Here is a 14,174-nt window from a genome sequence, read left to right on the forward strand (position 1 = left end):
AATATTGGTGGTTTAACAGGGTTTTACTGTTCCATCATAGCATATCCATTAGTCAGCTTCTGGAACCAGCTGTTAAAATTAGGTCACACTTAAACACCATTGAAAAGAATCAAAGGTGTCACTGAAACTGAAGCTTTTGGTTGCTACACAATTTGAGTGTTGTGACCTGACCGGGGAGCTATTGATGAGCTGTTTCTTTCATCATGTTTACTGACCAGTTTATTTAGAAGAACAACAACCATTTAATTGCGTGTCCTGTTAAAGCAATGTTGTTACTGCTACGTCTTTGTAAAGAGGTGGTTTGGGTAGAAGGCACAATTGAGAAGTGGGTGGTCCTCTTCATTCCAGTTTCTTATAACTGCAGGGCTGTGTCTTTGGCCAAAAGATTTAATTCAATCTAATTATGTGATCTGAGAGATTGTTAATAGATTTAATTAATAGACTTGTAAATGTCTTAAATATCTCATCTATGCGCACTTCCAAGACCACAAAATCCTAAGTTTGGATTTATTTCTATATATGTTAATGCAGAGTTCTTTCATGTAATGCAGTGACAGACATAATTGTGGGAAACATTCGAGTCTTCAGTTTTAGAGCAACAGACTTGGTTTTGCATTTTGAAATGCTGAGACACCTGGGAAGTGTTCAAGCATCAACTGATTAAAATAAATTCCTGTAACTTGAAGCTTATTTTAAAAGGTTGCCTTTTATTAGCATTGAGCTCGTCGTGGACCGACGCAAAGGAAATCCATCAAAACCAGCATTGGTAACCAAAGAAGAATTAGTGATGTGTATTTTGTGGTCTGTCTAGTTTAAGAACGAATGATGCAGGATAGAAATCAGAGCTTCTTGTAAGTATATTTACTCTTCTTGTTTTGCCCTGTAGATCTTAGACCTCAGGAGTCTTGGCGAGGCCCTACGCCCTTGTTTCAGCAAGCACCACAAAGGTAAGGCAGGTGGCACTGGTGTTTTGTAAAGCATGGTTAAAAGTACGTACTTGTTTCTGTTTGGCTTTCACAGCATTCTTACCTCTTTGTTTTGAACTCCGTTGTTTAAATTTGTTCACGTCATGTTGGTTTTTTAAAGTTAATTAATGTCCATGATTTATTTATATTTTGTGAGCACGCTGTGCGGCGTTCATCCTTTAAAAGGTTTGAGTACTTTGTATTAAAAAAGGAAGGCAAAAACACTTTCCATTAAAAACTCAGACTTCAAAATTAACTTTACTGTTGGTGCTTTGGTACCGTTCTTGGTTCTTTGGCCTTTATCTTATTGAAGCTTTTGAGATACTATGAAATTGAACACAGAGAGCTTAAAACTGCATTAGATTTTGGACAGGCTAAACAAATTTCTTTTTAGGAGGGCTGTGGAGCTTAATGAGGCATAACTAATGGTGTTCCACTTTTATCATTTCTGTGCCGCAACCAGAGCATTAGTACAGACCAGCCATTGATTCTTGCTACAAACCTCTTGAAGTCCTAATCAGCTTCTTTGGTACAAGTTTTTCAGGCCTGACAAGCCTATTGTAGGGCAGTGTCACTGTAGGTCAGTAGTTATTAGTTGCCACTGAAAACAGTTTCTTTAACTACTTAAGACTGAACTGAATTAAATGCAGAAGGGACTCAGAGGAGGATTATGGAATCCGCAGTGCAATAAGTGCCATCGAATAGAAGGAATGTGACATGGTTTGATAATAAGGGATGTCTTGCATGCGTTCTCTCATTGATAGGTTGTATGCCCTTAAGTCAGGCAGACTTCACAAACTTCAGCATACCTGTGAAAGCCATGAATAATTACCTTTGTGTATATTTATGGAGGAACGGGGCTGTAGGGAAGGTCCTTGAAGTTTCTGCTCCTATTAGGCAGAAGTTTTTTTCCCCGTGTATTTATTTGCAAATGTTAACCATTGAAAGTATCAGCTTGGGTAGAATTTACTGAGCTCTCTGCAATCATGCTTTCCATGGCAACCGTTTTGATCCCTGTGGAAGTTCAGCTCCCTTGTCCTGCGTCGTGTCAATGGGAAATATTGCATTATAATTGAATGTCACATTACAAACTTTAATATCACTTTGTCTGTGAGAGTTGCTGTTCCCGCACCTTAATTGAATGCAGTCTGCATTGTGTCCTTTTGTCAAATATTGCCACACATCTGTAACTTGTAATTATTTTTTTTTACACCGCTGTGCTTTTGTCATTGGGTCCTTTATTTTTGGAAAGTGAAAGGGTTTCTCAATTCACATATAAATAATTCCTTTCAGGCAGAAATTGTTTTGTTTCACACTTGAAAGGCGTCTTCTCACATAACTGTCATAATGAACTGTTTCTGTTTAGACTCCTATCATAGGATTGCTGCATGTGACTCTTGCTAACACCTTTAGAAGCAAGCACACACTCTCCAGATGCACCATTTTTTGCAGATGAATGGTGCTGCTTGGAAGATGTAATTCTTGCTTTTCTGGCTATTCTCTTTACAAGGCTTTCCCCTTCCTGTTTTGTATTTCGTTTGATGGTGCCAATCACAGACTTGCCAGTTGTAGAACTGAAGACAAGTAATTCTGCTGTGGTTTTGGAACACGTATTTGATTAGGAAAGAGGAGGGTGTTCAAAGAGATGCTTTGGGCAATGGTCAAACCTACTGAACTGATCACCTTCTCCCCAAGAGCTTTTCAGCTTCCCAGTTAATTCCTGGTAGAAGCCAGGCCAGCAGCAAGCTCTGGGTACTGCAAAGCTGCTGCTGCATGTGCTGCTGGGGCTGTTCCTGCGTGCTGCTGCTGCTTCAGGTGCTCCAACAGCAAAAGCTGCAAGGAATTTCTGCTCTCTGCCCCTTCGACTCCCAGGAAGAAAGCAGCAGAGGGAGAGGCCAGCCCCTGCTCCAGCCTTTTCAGATGAAGTGGGTTGGCAGGAGGCTACGATATCCTTGATCAAGCAAAGGATAAGCAAGGAGCCTGTCCCTGACAGTAAAGCTTTGAGCCTTTGTGCTGTTTCTGGGATAGAGTAGTGCAGCTGGTGCTAAACTGGCTCTTGTTTCATAGGCCTCTGGGAGGGGGGTGGAAATCAGTAGTGCAAAGCTTTTTCCTCGTAATCCAGATGATCTCGTGTCCAGCATAAGATTTCTTCTTTTTACATAAAGCTTCCTGACACGGTGTGTTAGCTATTCAGTACATAGATGTGTTACTGTAATTCTGAGTCAGCACAACTCTGGGCACTGCATTTGAGTAACTGCCAATGGGAATTCATGTGATATTTCAAATAGCACACGGTTTTTGTTACCCCTGGGGGACAGCTTTGCTATCTCTGCCCTTAGGTTGCTTAAATCACCCATTAATGCAGTCATTGGAGGAGCATGAAGTCGATTGCCACAAACCATATAAGTTGCTGAGTTGTTTAGCAGATGATGATCTAAGAAGTTGTGTGATTATAAATAGTAAATAGCTCAGTGAATTAAGAGCAGCAGAAAAGGTTTAAACTGTTTTTGTAGCTTGAAGATCGAATATGCACTACAGCATATCTTCTCCTACCAGGTTCATCCCTGGGTTTATTCTCTGGGCAGCCTGATCTGCTGGTTGGTGACCCTGCACATAGCAGGGGGTTGAAACTAGGTGAGCACTGTGGTCCTTTTCAACCCAGGCCATTCTGTGATCCCCTGGAACACATGATAGTTACAACTGATTATTATCAGCTTCACACCTTAGGAGGGATTCAAAACCGAGATGCTGTGTGTCCTGATAACGAACAGCGCTTTATAAAAACGGGGCATTTAAACTCTGTGCAAAATGCATATTAATGTCAGATGAAATTTGCTTTGAACTTTCCCGTTCCAAGTATGTGACACAACTTTTGACCTGTAATCCTCAGGGCTGAGGGTATTTCTCGCAAGGATGTTGGCAAAGCTGTAGAAACTGAATGGTTGATGAGCTCCAGAACTGGGGTTATGTGGGTAATCCAATGGATTTTTCCATAAGGCAGAACAGTATGTTCTTCCTGAAGAGCCTGCTGTCTTCTAGGAACAATAACAAGATGAAGTTAGTATTCAAAACCCTTAATCAAAAGGAACATCCTTGGTACAGTAGTGATTTTGAGTGTTTAGTTTAGGAAGTACAATGTGCTATTAACTCAGAAGATGATATTGCTCTTCCTACTGAATACTTCAGATAACACTGCATTTTCTAGGCATCTCTGAAGCTAAAAATAAAGCTGCCTATTGCCATTTAGCTTTTGTGCAAATTCCTTTTTAGTACATTCCTTGCACATCGTGTTTACCTGTTGCATATTTATCAGACAAGACCAGCCAGTATATAAGTAGGTATTATTTGTTTCATTTTGGGAGATGATAGGAGTTTCTATGCCAAATCAAACTTTGCCTCTGCTCCAGTAGGTGAAATTGTTTCCCAGTTCTCCTGGCATTGCTTCCCCACTTGCTCGAGCAGTGTTTGCCTCCCATGGTAGAGCTCTGCTCCCATCAGAGCATCCTCCTATTGGGGACAGCTTCTTTCCTGACGTCACACCACCTCCTTAAGCTGTGTGTGTTTGACAGTGTGTATCAGATTGAGTCCCTGCATCAGGTTGTTTGGCCAAAGCCAATGTCCCACCAATGTACTCCAGCAAACCTAGGGGAAGACTCTTGGAAGACGTGCACAGTAACTCAGTTAAGGAGTGCAGAAGGTAAATGTGAAATGTGGTACTCGTGCTCACTGTGCTCCTATTTCTGTCTCTGTGCTTAACTGGCTCTCTTGAATGTGGGTCATAAAAGATGAGCTCTCTCAGCTAGCCAGTATTTTCTCATTACAACAACATATTGCAGTGCAAAACAGAACTGCTATGACTTCTGTGAACGGTTGTACCCTTACCAGTGTTCAGCTCTGAAGACTATCATGGCTGTATCATTTTTCTAAATATTTTTAATCAAACAATGATTGGACGTATTATACCTGTTGCTTTATAATTGTAATGTTAGAATAGGTACTTGAAGGCAATTAAAACATTTCTTGCTGTTAGTAATCTAGGATGGCAAACTGGGTTATAATGGATGTTGAATTTGCGTTCCCATATAAACTGTACACCAAATGTCAGTCAGTCCATGCCAATTAGTGCTTATGTTGCTAGGTCACCGTGGTCAATTGAAAACGGCATCAATAGAACTTGAAAAGGTTTCTTCCCGATCAGACCTTCTGACATATTGAGCAGAATAATGGATGGGAAAAAGCAGCCAAGGCCCCTACCCTAGATTCAGAATACTCACAGTAAGAATTCATTTGCAACCTGCAATTAACAAGAAAGAATGGACTCCCAGAAAGAGCCTGGACATTTAGAAAAGAAAGCCTCATTCTCCCGTACTGCACATGTTTACTCTTTGGACGGTGCGTTACGTTCAGCTAGCTCGGTGAGGTCTGGGTTTTAATCGACGGTCAGGATTGCTGCAGATGAACTGGCAAATTTGCTCCTAGAATAAAAGCTGGACAGAATCCTTTCGAGGAATGTTTTGGAATATCTGGTTTGTGAAGTCTGAGCGGTGGCAGCGTGTGGCTTTCAAGCGTGGGGAAAGAAGCAGTGAGCAAATGCGAGGCAAACGGTAGCACGTATCAAACAAGAGCACAGCAACGTGCGTTCTGTAGCACAGAACTCCTGAGGTCACGCTTTCTTCTCTATTCCAGAACTGCTGGGGCCGCCCCGCTGCTCGCCTGGAACCGCATGCTGCCAGCCCAGGGTCAGTACCCACCGGGCCAGTACCAGGGGCTGGGTGGGCCCATGAACTACCCACAGAGACCTGAGGATCGGATGGACCGGGGAAGGCAGGTATGGAAATGCTGTCTGCACCTCTTCTCAGTGCGTGGCTGCAGGGTGGGCCTTCCTCTGCCGCGTGCGGTCCGGTGGCTGTGCCACCAGTGCAAGCACCGACAAATAAACCTCCCTACCCTGCCCAGCCCCTGTGTGTGTGCTTGTGGCACGAGGCCCACACCATCACTGCGTTTCATTAAAACCAGATCAAGCGTCTTACCGAGCCACACACCTCTTGCAGCTTGAGAAAATAGGATCTGAAGGCAAGTATTTCAACCAGAGCCTTCCCCTTCTGTAAGGGAACATATGAAATCTACGTGCTTTGGAGATGGAAGGATGTCTCCTCGCTGTGTGTTTAAACTGTAGGTTCTTACAACTTGACTTTTATTTTTGCCCCCTCAAATGCTTACTGGCTGAATCTATTTAAATGTCAGACTCTAGTAGTCAGAGTAAGAAGCATCTGTGAATGTACACCTGGAAATAAGTTTGGCTAAATGAAAGCAAGCAAACATGGTAGGAGAACATCTGAAATTGGAGGTGGTTTTTATCATCAGATTATGAAAATGCAACAGAACAGAAAGGCCTGAAACCAGCAGGTTCTTTTGCTTATGTGCTATTTTTGTGTTTGTATTCCCAGTAAAAACTTAGTCTGCATATTCTCTTAAGCTAGGAACTTAGGCGTTTGCAGTGCTACTCACTAGTTTAAAATACTTTTCAGATGTTTGTATTAAGCTTCATGTTCTGGTACTGTTTTTGTGAATTGGAATTGTTGCTCAGTTGTGGGAAGGCTACTGGCCAGTAATGGGGAAAGAGAAAAAAAGGTACTCAGCTGCTCAGTAACTATTTCCCAGCCCTTTAATATGGCAAACATAGCACAAACCGTTTGAAATTTGCCTTCTAGTGGGACCTGCTTCTTCCCTACCTCTTTCAAATGTACTCCAGTCAAGTCACACTTGGGTATATGCTCTTAGTTTTCCTTGTGACCATCCCAGCCTGCAAGCATTTGTTGCACAGTATGACACAGAGTCCAATTTGATGTTTGATTTCTAGGGCTGTTCCCCTTATGCTTCCAGTAGTGATTTTCTCTTAGGTCTGAACTCTGTCCTGCAGTGTGTTGGATAACATCCTAGTCTCCTTTGCTTACGCAGCAGGAGCTGCAAGCACAATCCATTTAATACATAATGTACTTGAAAGTCTTACATTTTTTGCCACTTCTGGTTCTTTGTCCACTTCATATTTTTCTTTTCTATTCCGACTGGGAGACTCAGGTAGCAGAATCCATCGCAACCACTTTGCACTGTGACATCGTTAGCTCTGAGTTTTCTAAAGCAGTTAATACAATAAAGACACGTACTGTCAAATCCAGTTTGTAACAGAAGAGCCTTTGGCCTTTGCTGGGGAAGCTTTTTGCAGAGTGCCATGTGCTTCTGTCGCTGGTTCAGCTTGTCAGGACCGGAGCCCAGCAGAAACAGCCTGAGAGCCACTAATACCGTTCTCAGCATTGTCCCTGGGCTGCAGGATTACATCTTGCTGCTGAAAAGATCTATAGCCAACAAGCAGCCTGCCCCACTGCTCCCAACTCTTCAACTCGTGTTTGGCTGAACCCTTGTTAGCAGCGGTGAGATCTCCCTTCTTTGCACACCTCCCCCCATCTCCTACCCTGAAGCGTTTTTAGTGCAGAGGAGGCTTTTAAGACTGGAGGAAGAACTGTCTCCAGCTCATTCAGCTGTAGTGTTTAGTATTGCAGCAGGAAATGAGGAAAAGAGAGGCAAGTATACCATGCACTCTGGCTTTGAGTATGCAGAGGAGGTGTGGCCAGTGCTAATCCTTCCAGCACAGGCTTGACTGTAAGCAAAATTAGACAGCATCTTCATCACATTAGCCTTGCTGGGGAAATGGTGTCCTCCAGGAGCTGAATCCTGCATTTTTGTGAAAGAAGTCACTGCTTCAATTAGTTTATTCCCCACCTTGAGTCTTTGTGAGTAACAGTTACAGCCAGGCAGCACAGAAGCGGACAGGAATTGTTTCAGAACAGGGTGGGATGGGGGTCAGTGCCTGTTTGGAAGGTTGAAACTGAGATCTCGGAGCACTGTGGGCACCTACGTGTGCAGTGATAAAACAACTCTGCAGCTTTACAGCTGCTTGCTGCCCCAGTGGTGAAATGGGAGGCAGGATGGCAGCCATGCCTTTCAGTTTTGTTTTTTTGTTGTTTTTTTACATTATTTTTGAATGAACTTTCAGATGTAATTATTTCCTTGGGGCTGATGGCAATGAAGTAAAATTAGCCTCTACCTGAAAAGGTTTAGGACGCGAAACCAGTAATTGAATCTAGCACTGCTGCCTGCACATCTCAAAGCTTTAAAGCCCTGAAAAGGGATTCAAGTGGAAGCGGTGACACAGAGCAGCATAAATAATCATCTTCGGTCCCTTTCACCTCTGAATTCTTTTTTTACAGCATCCAGAACATGGCGTGAAGAGGTTAATAAACACGCTGCTGCAAAGTGCTTACAAAATTAATGCAACTGCCACGGATAGGGGCTGCTTGGGGGTGGTGCACATTCCCTGTGCCTCGGAGCTGGCACAGAGAAATAAAGCGTAAATGTGGTCGTGGAGCTGCTTGACATCCTGATTTCAGGCCTTACTAATACGTAACTGAACGTCCAGATAAATGCCTTGTGTAGCTGTTAAGAGCCCTCCTGAACCATGCCTGGGCACACAGACACAGCTTTCTGCTCTTTGTGCAACTGGAAGGATTTCTCAGGGGTTGCAGGCATCTCAGCTGGTTTAATTGTTGGGGTTTTGCATTGACTGCGATTAAAAACAAACCCCAGACCTTCCTAAAACAGCACGTTCTGCACATCTCTCTTCAGATCCCGCTTAAAAAACAGGGTGTAAATGTTTTCTGTTCAAATCTATTTGCTTGCCTGCCACAAACACGTGGAGCGAAGCCCTCTGCCTTTTCAGTTCCAGCAGCTATCTCCGTTCCCGGGTAAAGATGGTTTTTCTCTTTTAAAGAACAAAACGAAGCCTCTTCATCAGCCCTTGGTCCCCCTTCCCTCCCCCAGGAGAAGCCAACAAAAACCCCACGGCTGCCAACAGAATGAACTTTGTGGGCTCTGCAGCGCATCAGGATTTTAAATCGTTTGAAATGCTTCAAGGACACTTTAACCTTTTTTTACCTTTTTTTTTTTTTTTTCCCAGCAGCTTTTTTTTTTCTTTCCTTACGTACTGTATAGAAGGCTTGATCTCAAAGACAGAAATGCCTTCATTTGTGCTGAGCCTCAGCGTGAGATTTTGGGATGCTTCGCCTGGTATTAAAAGCAAACAAGTGCTGGAAAACGCTTCTGTAACAAAACCAAACGGTTTTCATTTTGGGTTTTCAGTTGTCCTGACTCTCTTTAGCTTCAGCTCGCATACGGCTCAAGCAGAAAAGGAGCCATTTGTTGAGCAGCATTGCTTCTGCTGGGGCACGGATGCTGTGTGCATCTGCCCTCCTTGAGCGGAGGCTGTGCTGAGAGTGGCTGCGGCGCGGTGCCTTTCTGTGCTGAGGATGCATTGTTTCATTGCTGTAGGGGCGCCTGGAGCCCCGCTAACTTGTTTGCTGTGCTGTTAATCCAAAAAATAAATGCTTGCTTTTGTTTGTTTGTAGGCATACGGCCCTGGGAGGCCCTACCTGCTGCCCCCACCCTCGGGAAGATACAGCTGGAATTAGCTCTGCTCTCCCAAGCCCACAAAACGTCCGGGTTTCGGTTTTGTTTTTATTAACCGGGGGAAGGAGGGGGAAGAAATGAAATTGTTCAGCAACCTCCCTGTAGATTTTAAACTCTGCTTGTTTTACATGTGTACATTTCTTACCGAACCCATTCTGTTTTGCCGCTGCGAACCACGCGTTCGCCCCGATCTGCAAAGCTGTGAGCCGAGGTGGGAGAGCTGTTTTGTCCTCATGGCATCCCCAAGCTGTGCTGCGCAGCGCCTGTCAATGCGAGCTGCAGCCACCCTCTACTTCACACACAAGAGCCTGAAAACAGACACGGAGTTGTAAAGAATGCATAGAAATCAGATTTGATGAACTCGGCGAGGACGCAGCGGGCAGCACGCAGCGCACCGGGGTTAAGGACGTGTCCAGCAGTGCTGCTCTGATGCTTCTTTGGATTTCTTACAGAGGAAAGCAGGAGATTTTTGGACTCTGAAGCAGAACGTTTCCACTTCTACAGCTTGTTGCCTGTTTTTTGACTTGGTTTTTGTAACACGAACAAGCACGGAAGCCGTACCAGTCTGTTTTGATATATAATTTAAAATAGCTGCCCTGTATGGAGTTTCCATTCATTTTTAGTACTCTTTCTAGGGGTTTTCCATGTGAGTGTACCAAATCAGTAAATATTTTTATTTGCTTTATAAAGTGGCTTTTGAAATTTGGAGCGCTACCCCGTGCTTTATTTCTCCCCTTTGTATTTCTGTATGCACACAGTGGATATTAATTACTGCAGCACTGGTTCCACGCAGCCTCTACCCTAACATTTCAAAGCTTTGTTTAACCAAAACCTGAGCCTGTTTCTGCTGCCTTGGAGCATCCAGGTAAAAGCTGCTGTAGCACCTCTTACTCATGCTCCTGAGGTTTGCACATACAGCTGTGAGAGCCAGCATTGCTTTGGCCATCTCCTCTCTCTGTTTAGGCACACACCTTAATCGCCAGCAATGGGGCAAAAGCCTCCAGCCCTCTGACCCTGGAGGGTGAAACTGTGTTATTTTCAAGTGATGGAGATTGGTGTAATATCTTTCGTTGCAATGCAATTGCTGTACTACCTGGGGTTGGCAAAAGCTGTCAGCGCTCCCCCCTGCCCTTCTCCCACTTCTGTAAAAACACACTGGTCTCCAAAAGTAATTTTTTGAGCAGAACAAAACCAGCAAGTTTGGGTTTTCATGCAAGTGCAGTGGTGGGAGGGAGGCTGGTGGAAGGAGCTGCTGCTTGCCTTTACTGACGCTGCTCCTGGGCTTGAACAGGCAGGCATGCCCTTGTCCCTCACTCATTTCTGGGGTAAGGGGAGGAAGCTTAGGGTGAAAGGGAGCTCCTTTGGGAGCAGCATCCCCGCTGCCCAGCTCTTTGCCCCCAAGGCTGGCAGCCACGCTTCTCAAAGCTGGCGTTCCCCCTCGGAGCCGGGCAGAGAGCGGCGTGGGAATCTGCACGGGCACAGCATCCCCTTTGCTCCTGCGTGTTGAAGGGGAGCGGGAGTCCTCAATCAATTCCACCCCCAAAAACCGTTCCAACAGCAGAACAACCCCAGGTAGCGTCACGGAACGAAATCCCAGCGCAGTTTTGCAGGAGGGAGGCGGTGGCCGCGGGCACGGAGCGGGAAGGAAGCAGCGAGGGTTCAGAACAACGTTTGTCTTTATTGTTAAAAAAAGAAAAAAAGGAGAAGAAGAAAGAAAGAAAAAGAGAACGGAGAAATAAATAAATAAATAGAAAGAAATCGAAGAAAGAAATAGAAAGAAATAGAAAGAAAGCGGGAGGAAAAAAAAAATGTAAACGGAAAAAAAAAAAAAGACGCAAAAAAAAAAACAACTGGAAAAGTAAAAGGAAAAAAAAAACAAAAAAAAATCAGGAGAAAAGGAGTAAAAATAAAGGGGAAACAAAGGAAACAAACAAGCGACAACAACAACAAAAAAAGAAAATGAGAAGAAGGAAGCGGCTCGCACACCGGGACCCGCGGCGCTCCCCGCCCGCCCGCCGTTCGCAGCCCCGAGGCGGCCCGGCGGGGGCTGCCCGCTGCCGTCGGGGGGCTTTCTGTCCATGCGCGAACGTTAATTTCGTAAGCCGTAATTCAGAACAACGAACGTGGCTCTTTTTCCCCCTGGAATGCCAGCGTCGAAGCCGACGAGCTCCTCCGGAAAGTCTCCGCGTCCTCTCGGCGCTGCCGGCGCTCCCCGTCCTGCGGAAGGCAGCGGCCGCTCCCGCCCGCACCGCTCGCCGCCTCCTCGACCTCCGGTTACAACTCAATTTCCCTCCAATCAACCGATAATGAAATCGCACTTCGGGGGCACCCTTCTAAAATTAATTCTGCCGGGCTAAGTTGCACTTCAGAAGGTTTATTGTTCGCGCTCAGCGGGGCCGCAAGGTACGCGCACGGCGGCTCTCGGGCTCCGCGGGACGGCGGGGCCGGGCTGGGTGCGGACACGCCGAGCCGCCCGCCCCGTCGGATTACCACGTCCTGCCGTAGAGCAGGTTGGGGCTGACCATGCCGCCGTTGTAATCGACGCCGGCCGAGTCCATGGGGGCCAGGGGGGGCACCTGGCCGTGCAGCGGCGGCGGGCTGGGCGCCAGCTCCTCCAGGTCCGCCGCCTGCCCCAGCGAGCCGGGGTGAGGGTGAGAGGTGGGCAGAGAGCCCCCGGGGCCGCTGGGGGCCGCGGGCTGCCCGGGGGCCGGGGTGCCGTTGCCCGGCGGCGGGCAGGGCTTGCCGTCCTTCACCAACACGGGCACGGCGACGCGGCGGGGCGAGGGCTGCTGGCAGAGGCCGCCGGAGCCGTCGGGGTGCAGCTGCTGGGCGGCCGCCTTGTCCTTGGCCTGCCGCTTCATCTTGTAGCGGTGGTTCTGGAACCAGATCTTCACCTGGGTGGGCGTGAGGTGGATGAGGCTGGCCAGGTGCTCCCGCTCCGGCGCCGACAGGTACTTCTGCTGCTTGAAGCGCCGCTCCAGCTCGTAGACCTGTGCCTGCGAGAAGAGCACTCGCCTCTTCCTCCGCGGGGCCGCGTGCAGCGGCACGATGCCCTTGGCTCCCTCGCCGAGGCCGCTCAGGCCGCCCATCCCGGCCACGTTCATCCCCGCCGCCGGGCCCACGAACCTGGAGACTGAGCGGGACGCGCGGCTCAGAGCCGGGGCCGCCCCGTCGGAGCGCGGCCGCCCCATCCCGCCGCCCGCCGCCCCTCGCCCCGCGCCCGCACTTACTGCCGGGGTAACGCGGGTCTCCGCCGGCCCCGTACCAGCCGCCGCCCGCCGCCGCGCCGCTCCTCATGCCGTCGGGGTAGGCGGGCAGCTCGCCCACGTTGCCCAGCCCGCCGCCGCAGTACCCCCCGACGGCGCCGTGCGGGAACTGGGAGACTCCGTGCGGCATGTGGTAGGCGGCCGCCCCGGCGGGGCCCGCCACGACGTGCTGCGGGACGGCGGCCGCTGCGGCGCCGGGCACCGCGGGCTGCCTGTAGGGCCCCAGCCCGGCCGCCCCGTCCATACCGCCGAACTTCTTGTAGCTCTCCTCCATGGGGCTGAGGATGTCGGTGACGGAGAAGGGCGTCGTGTGCTTGGGGCTCAGCGACATGGCGGGGCGGGCCGGGCCCTCCGCTCCCGCCGCCACCGGCGAGCCGTGCGCTGGCGGCTACCAGCCCCTGGGCGCTCGTAGCTCGCCGTTTCTTTTAGCCCGGCGCCAGCTTTACGCCAGACACCGAGGGGCGGAGCGACGGCCCGGAGGGGGACAGCGGCGGCGGGCGGCCCCGTCCCCTCCCCGCCGCCGGGCAGCGCCCCCGCCTCCCGCCGCCGCCCGGCCCCGGCCCCCTCCTCCCGGCATTGTCCCGCGGCCGCCGACGGGCTCTTAAGCCCGGCCGCCCCAGGGCACGGCCGCAGCAGCTCCTCCGCGGCCCTCGCCCGTAAGTACCCGCGACCCGACGGCGCGGCCCTGACGGAAAACGCCTCTCCCGAAACCCGCGGCGCTCCCGGCGTGGGCGCGGCGGGGACGGGGCCCGGGGGTCGCCGCTCCGTGGGGTCCGGGCCTGGCCGGGGGGAGTTTGGAAGGGCGATGGACGGCCGGGGATTTGGGATTTCGTTTGCTTTGCCACGACGAAATGCCCCTTCGGGGCTGCCGCTGCCTCCTGGCTGGGGCTGCGGAGACGTCGGGGAAACTGCGGCCGGGCTCTGCTGCCCGCTGCGGGCAGCCCGACGGGGCGGCCGTGTCCGCGAGTAGGGGCTGAGCTCTCGGCGTGTCCCCGCGCCGCTGCCACCCCTTCCCTGGGTGAGGATGGGCTGCCGGGCACGGCACAACCGTACCGCAGCCCCTGGAAGTGCATCCAGGTGGCCGGTGCTGGATGCTGCGAGCTGCTCCCACACTGCAGGGTGGCCTGGGGCCATGGGACCCTCTTCTCTTCTCTTCTCTTCTCTTCTCTTCTCTTCTCTTCTCTTCTCTTCTCTTCTCTTCTCTTCTCTTCTCTTCTCTTCTCTTCTCTTCTCTTCTCTTCTCTTCTCTTCTCTTCTCTTCTCTTCTCTTCTCTTCTCTTCTCTTCTCTTCTCTTCTCTTCTCTTCTCTTCTCTTCTCTTCTCTTCTCTTCTCTTCTCTTCTCTTCTCTTCTCTTCTCTTCTCTTCTCTTCTCCTCCCCTTCACATTCCTCTTATACTTCCCCATCTCTTCCCTTTCCTTTTC

At 49.2% G+C, this 14,174-nt stretch overlaps 2 protein-coding genes across 3 annotated transcripts in view; one reads left to right on the forward strand and one right to left on the reverse strand.

Annotated features, from left to right (window-relative positions):
- The window catches only part of XRN2 (5'-3' exoribonuclease 2), a 44,899-nt gene extending 34,706 nt beyond the window's left edge, over nucleotides 1-10,193 (forward strand). For both annotated transcript variants that reach the window (XM_052701173.1, XM_052701163.1), the window contains 3 exons: nucleotides 887-947; nucleotides 5,652-5,793; nucleotides 9,425-10,193. In XM_052701173.1, coding sequence (XP_052557133.1) covers nucleotides 887-947; nucleotides 5,652-5,793; nucleotides 9,425-9,487 — 266 coding nt within the window. In that variant the 3' untranslated portion in view covers nucleotides 9,488-10,193. The remainder of the gene's footprint in view (nucleotides 1-886; nucleotides 948-5,651; nucleotides 5,794-9,424) is intronic.
- A 1,121-nt stretch (nucleotides 10,194-11,314) lies between these two features.
- NKX2-4 (NK2 homeobox 4) lies at nucleotides 11,315-13,172 on the reverse strand. The gene is made up of 2 exons (XM_052701498.1): nucleotides 12,716-13,172; nucleotides 11,315-12,618 (listed from the first exon to the last, which is right to left on the reverse strand). Exons 1-2 carry the CDS (start codon nucleotides 13,080-13,082, stop codon nucleotides 11,972-11,974), a joined length of 1,014 nt encoding a protein of 337 aa, XP_052557458.1. The 5' UTR covers nucleotides 13,083-13,172; the 3' UTR covers nucleotides 11,315-11,971.
- Between the last annotated feature and the right edge of the window lie 1,002 nt (nucleotides 13,173-14,174).

Source organism: Tympanuchus pallidicinctus, unplaced genomic scaffold, assembly GCF_026119805.1.
Source record: "Tympanuchus pallidicinctus isolate F22 unplaced genomic scaffold, pur_lepc_1.0 scaffold1, whole genome shotgun sequence".
Lineage (NCBI taxonomy): Eukaryota > Metazoa > Chordata > Aves > Galliformes > Phasianidae > Tympanuchus > Tympanuchus pallidicinctus.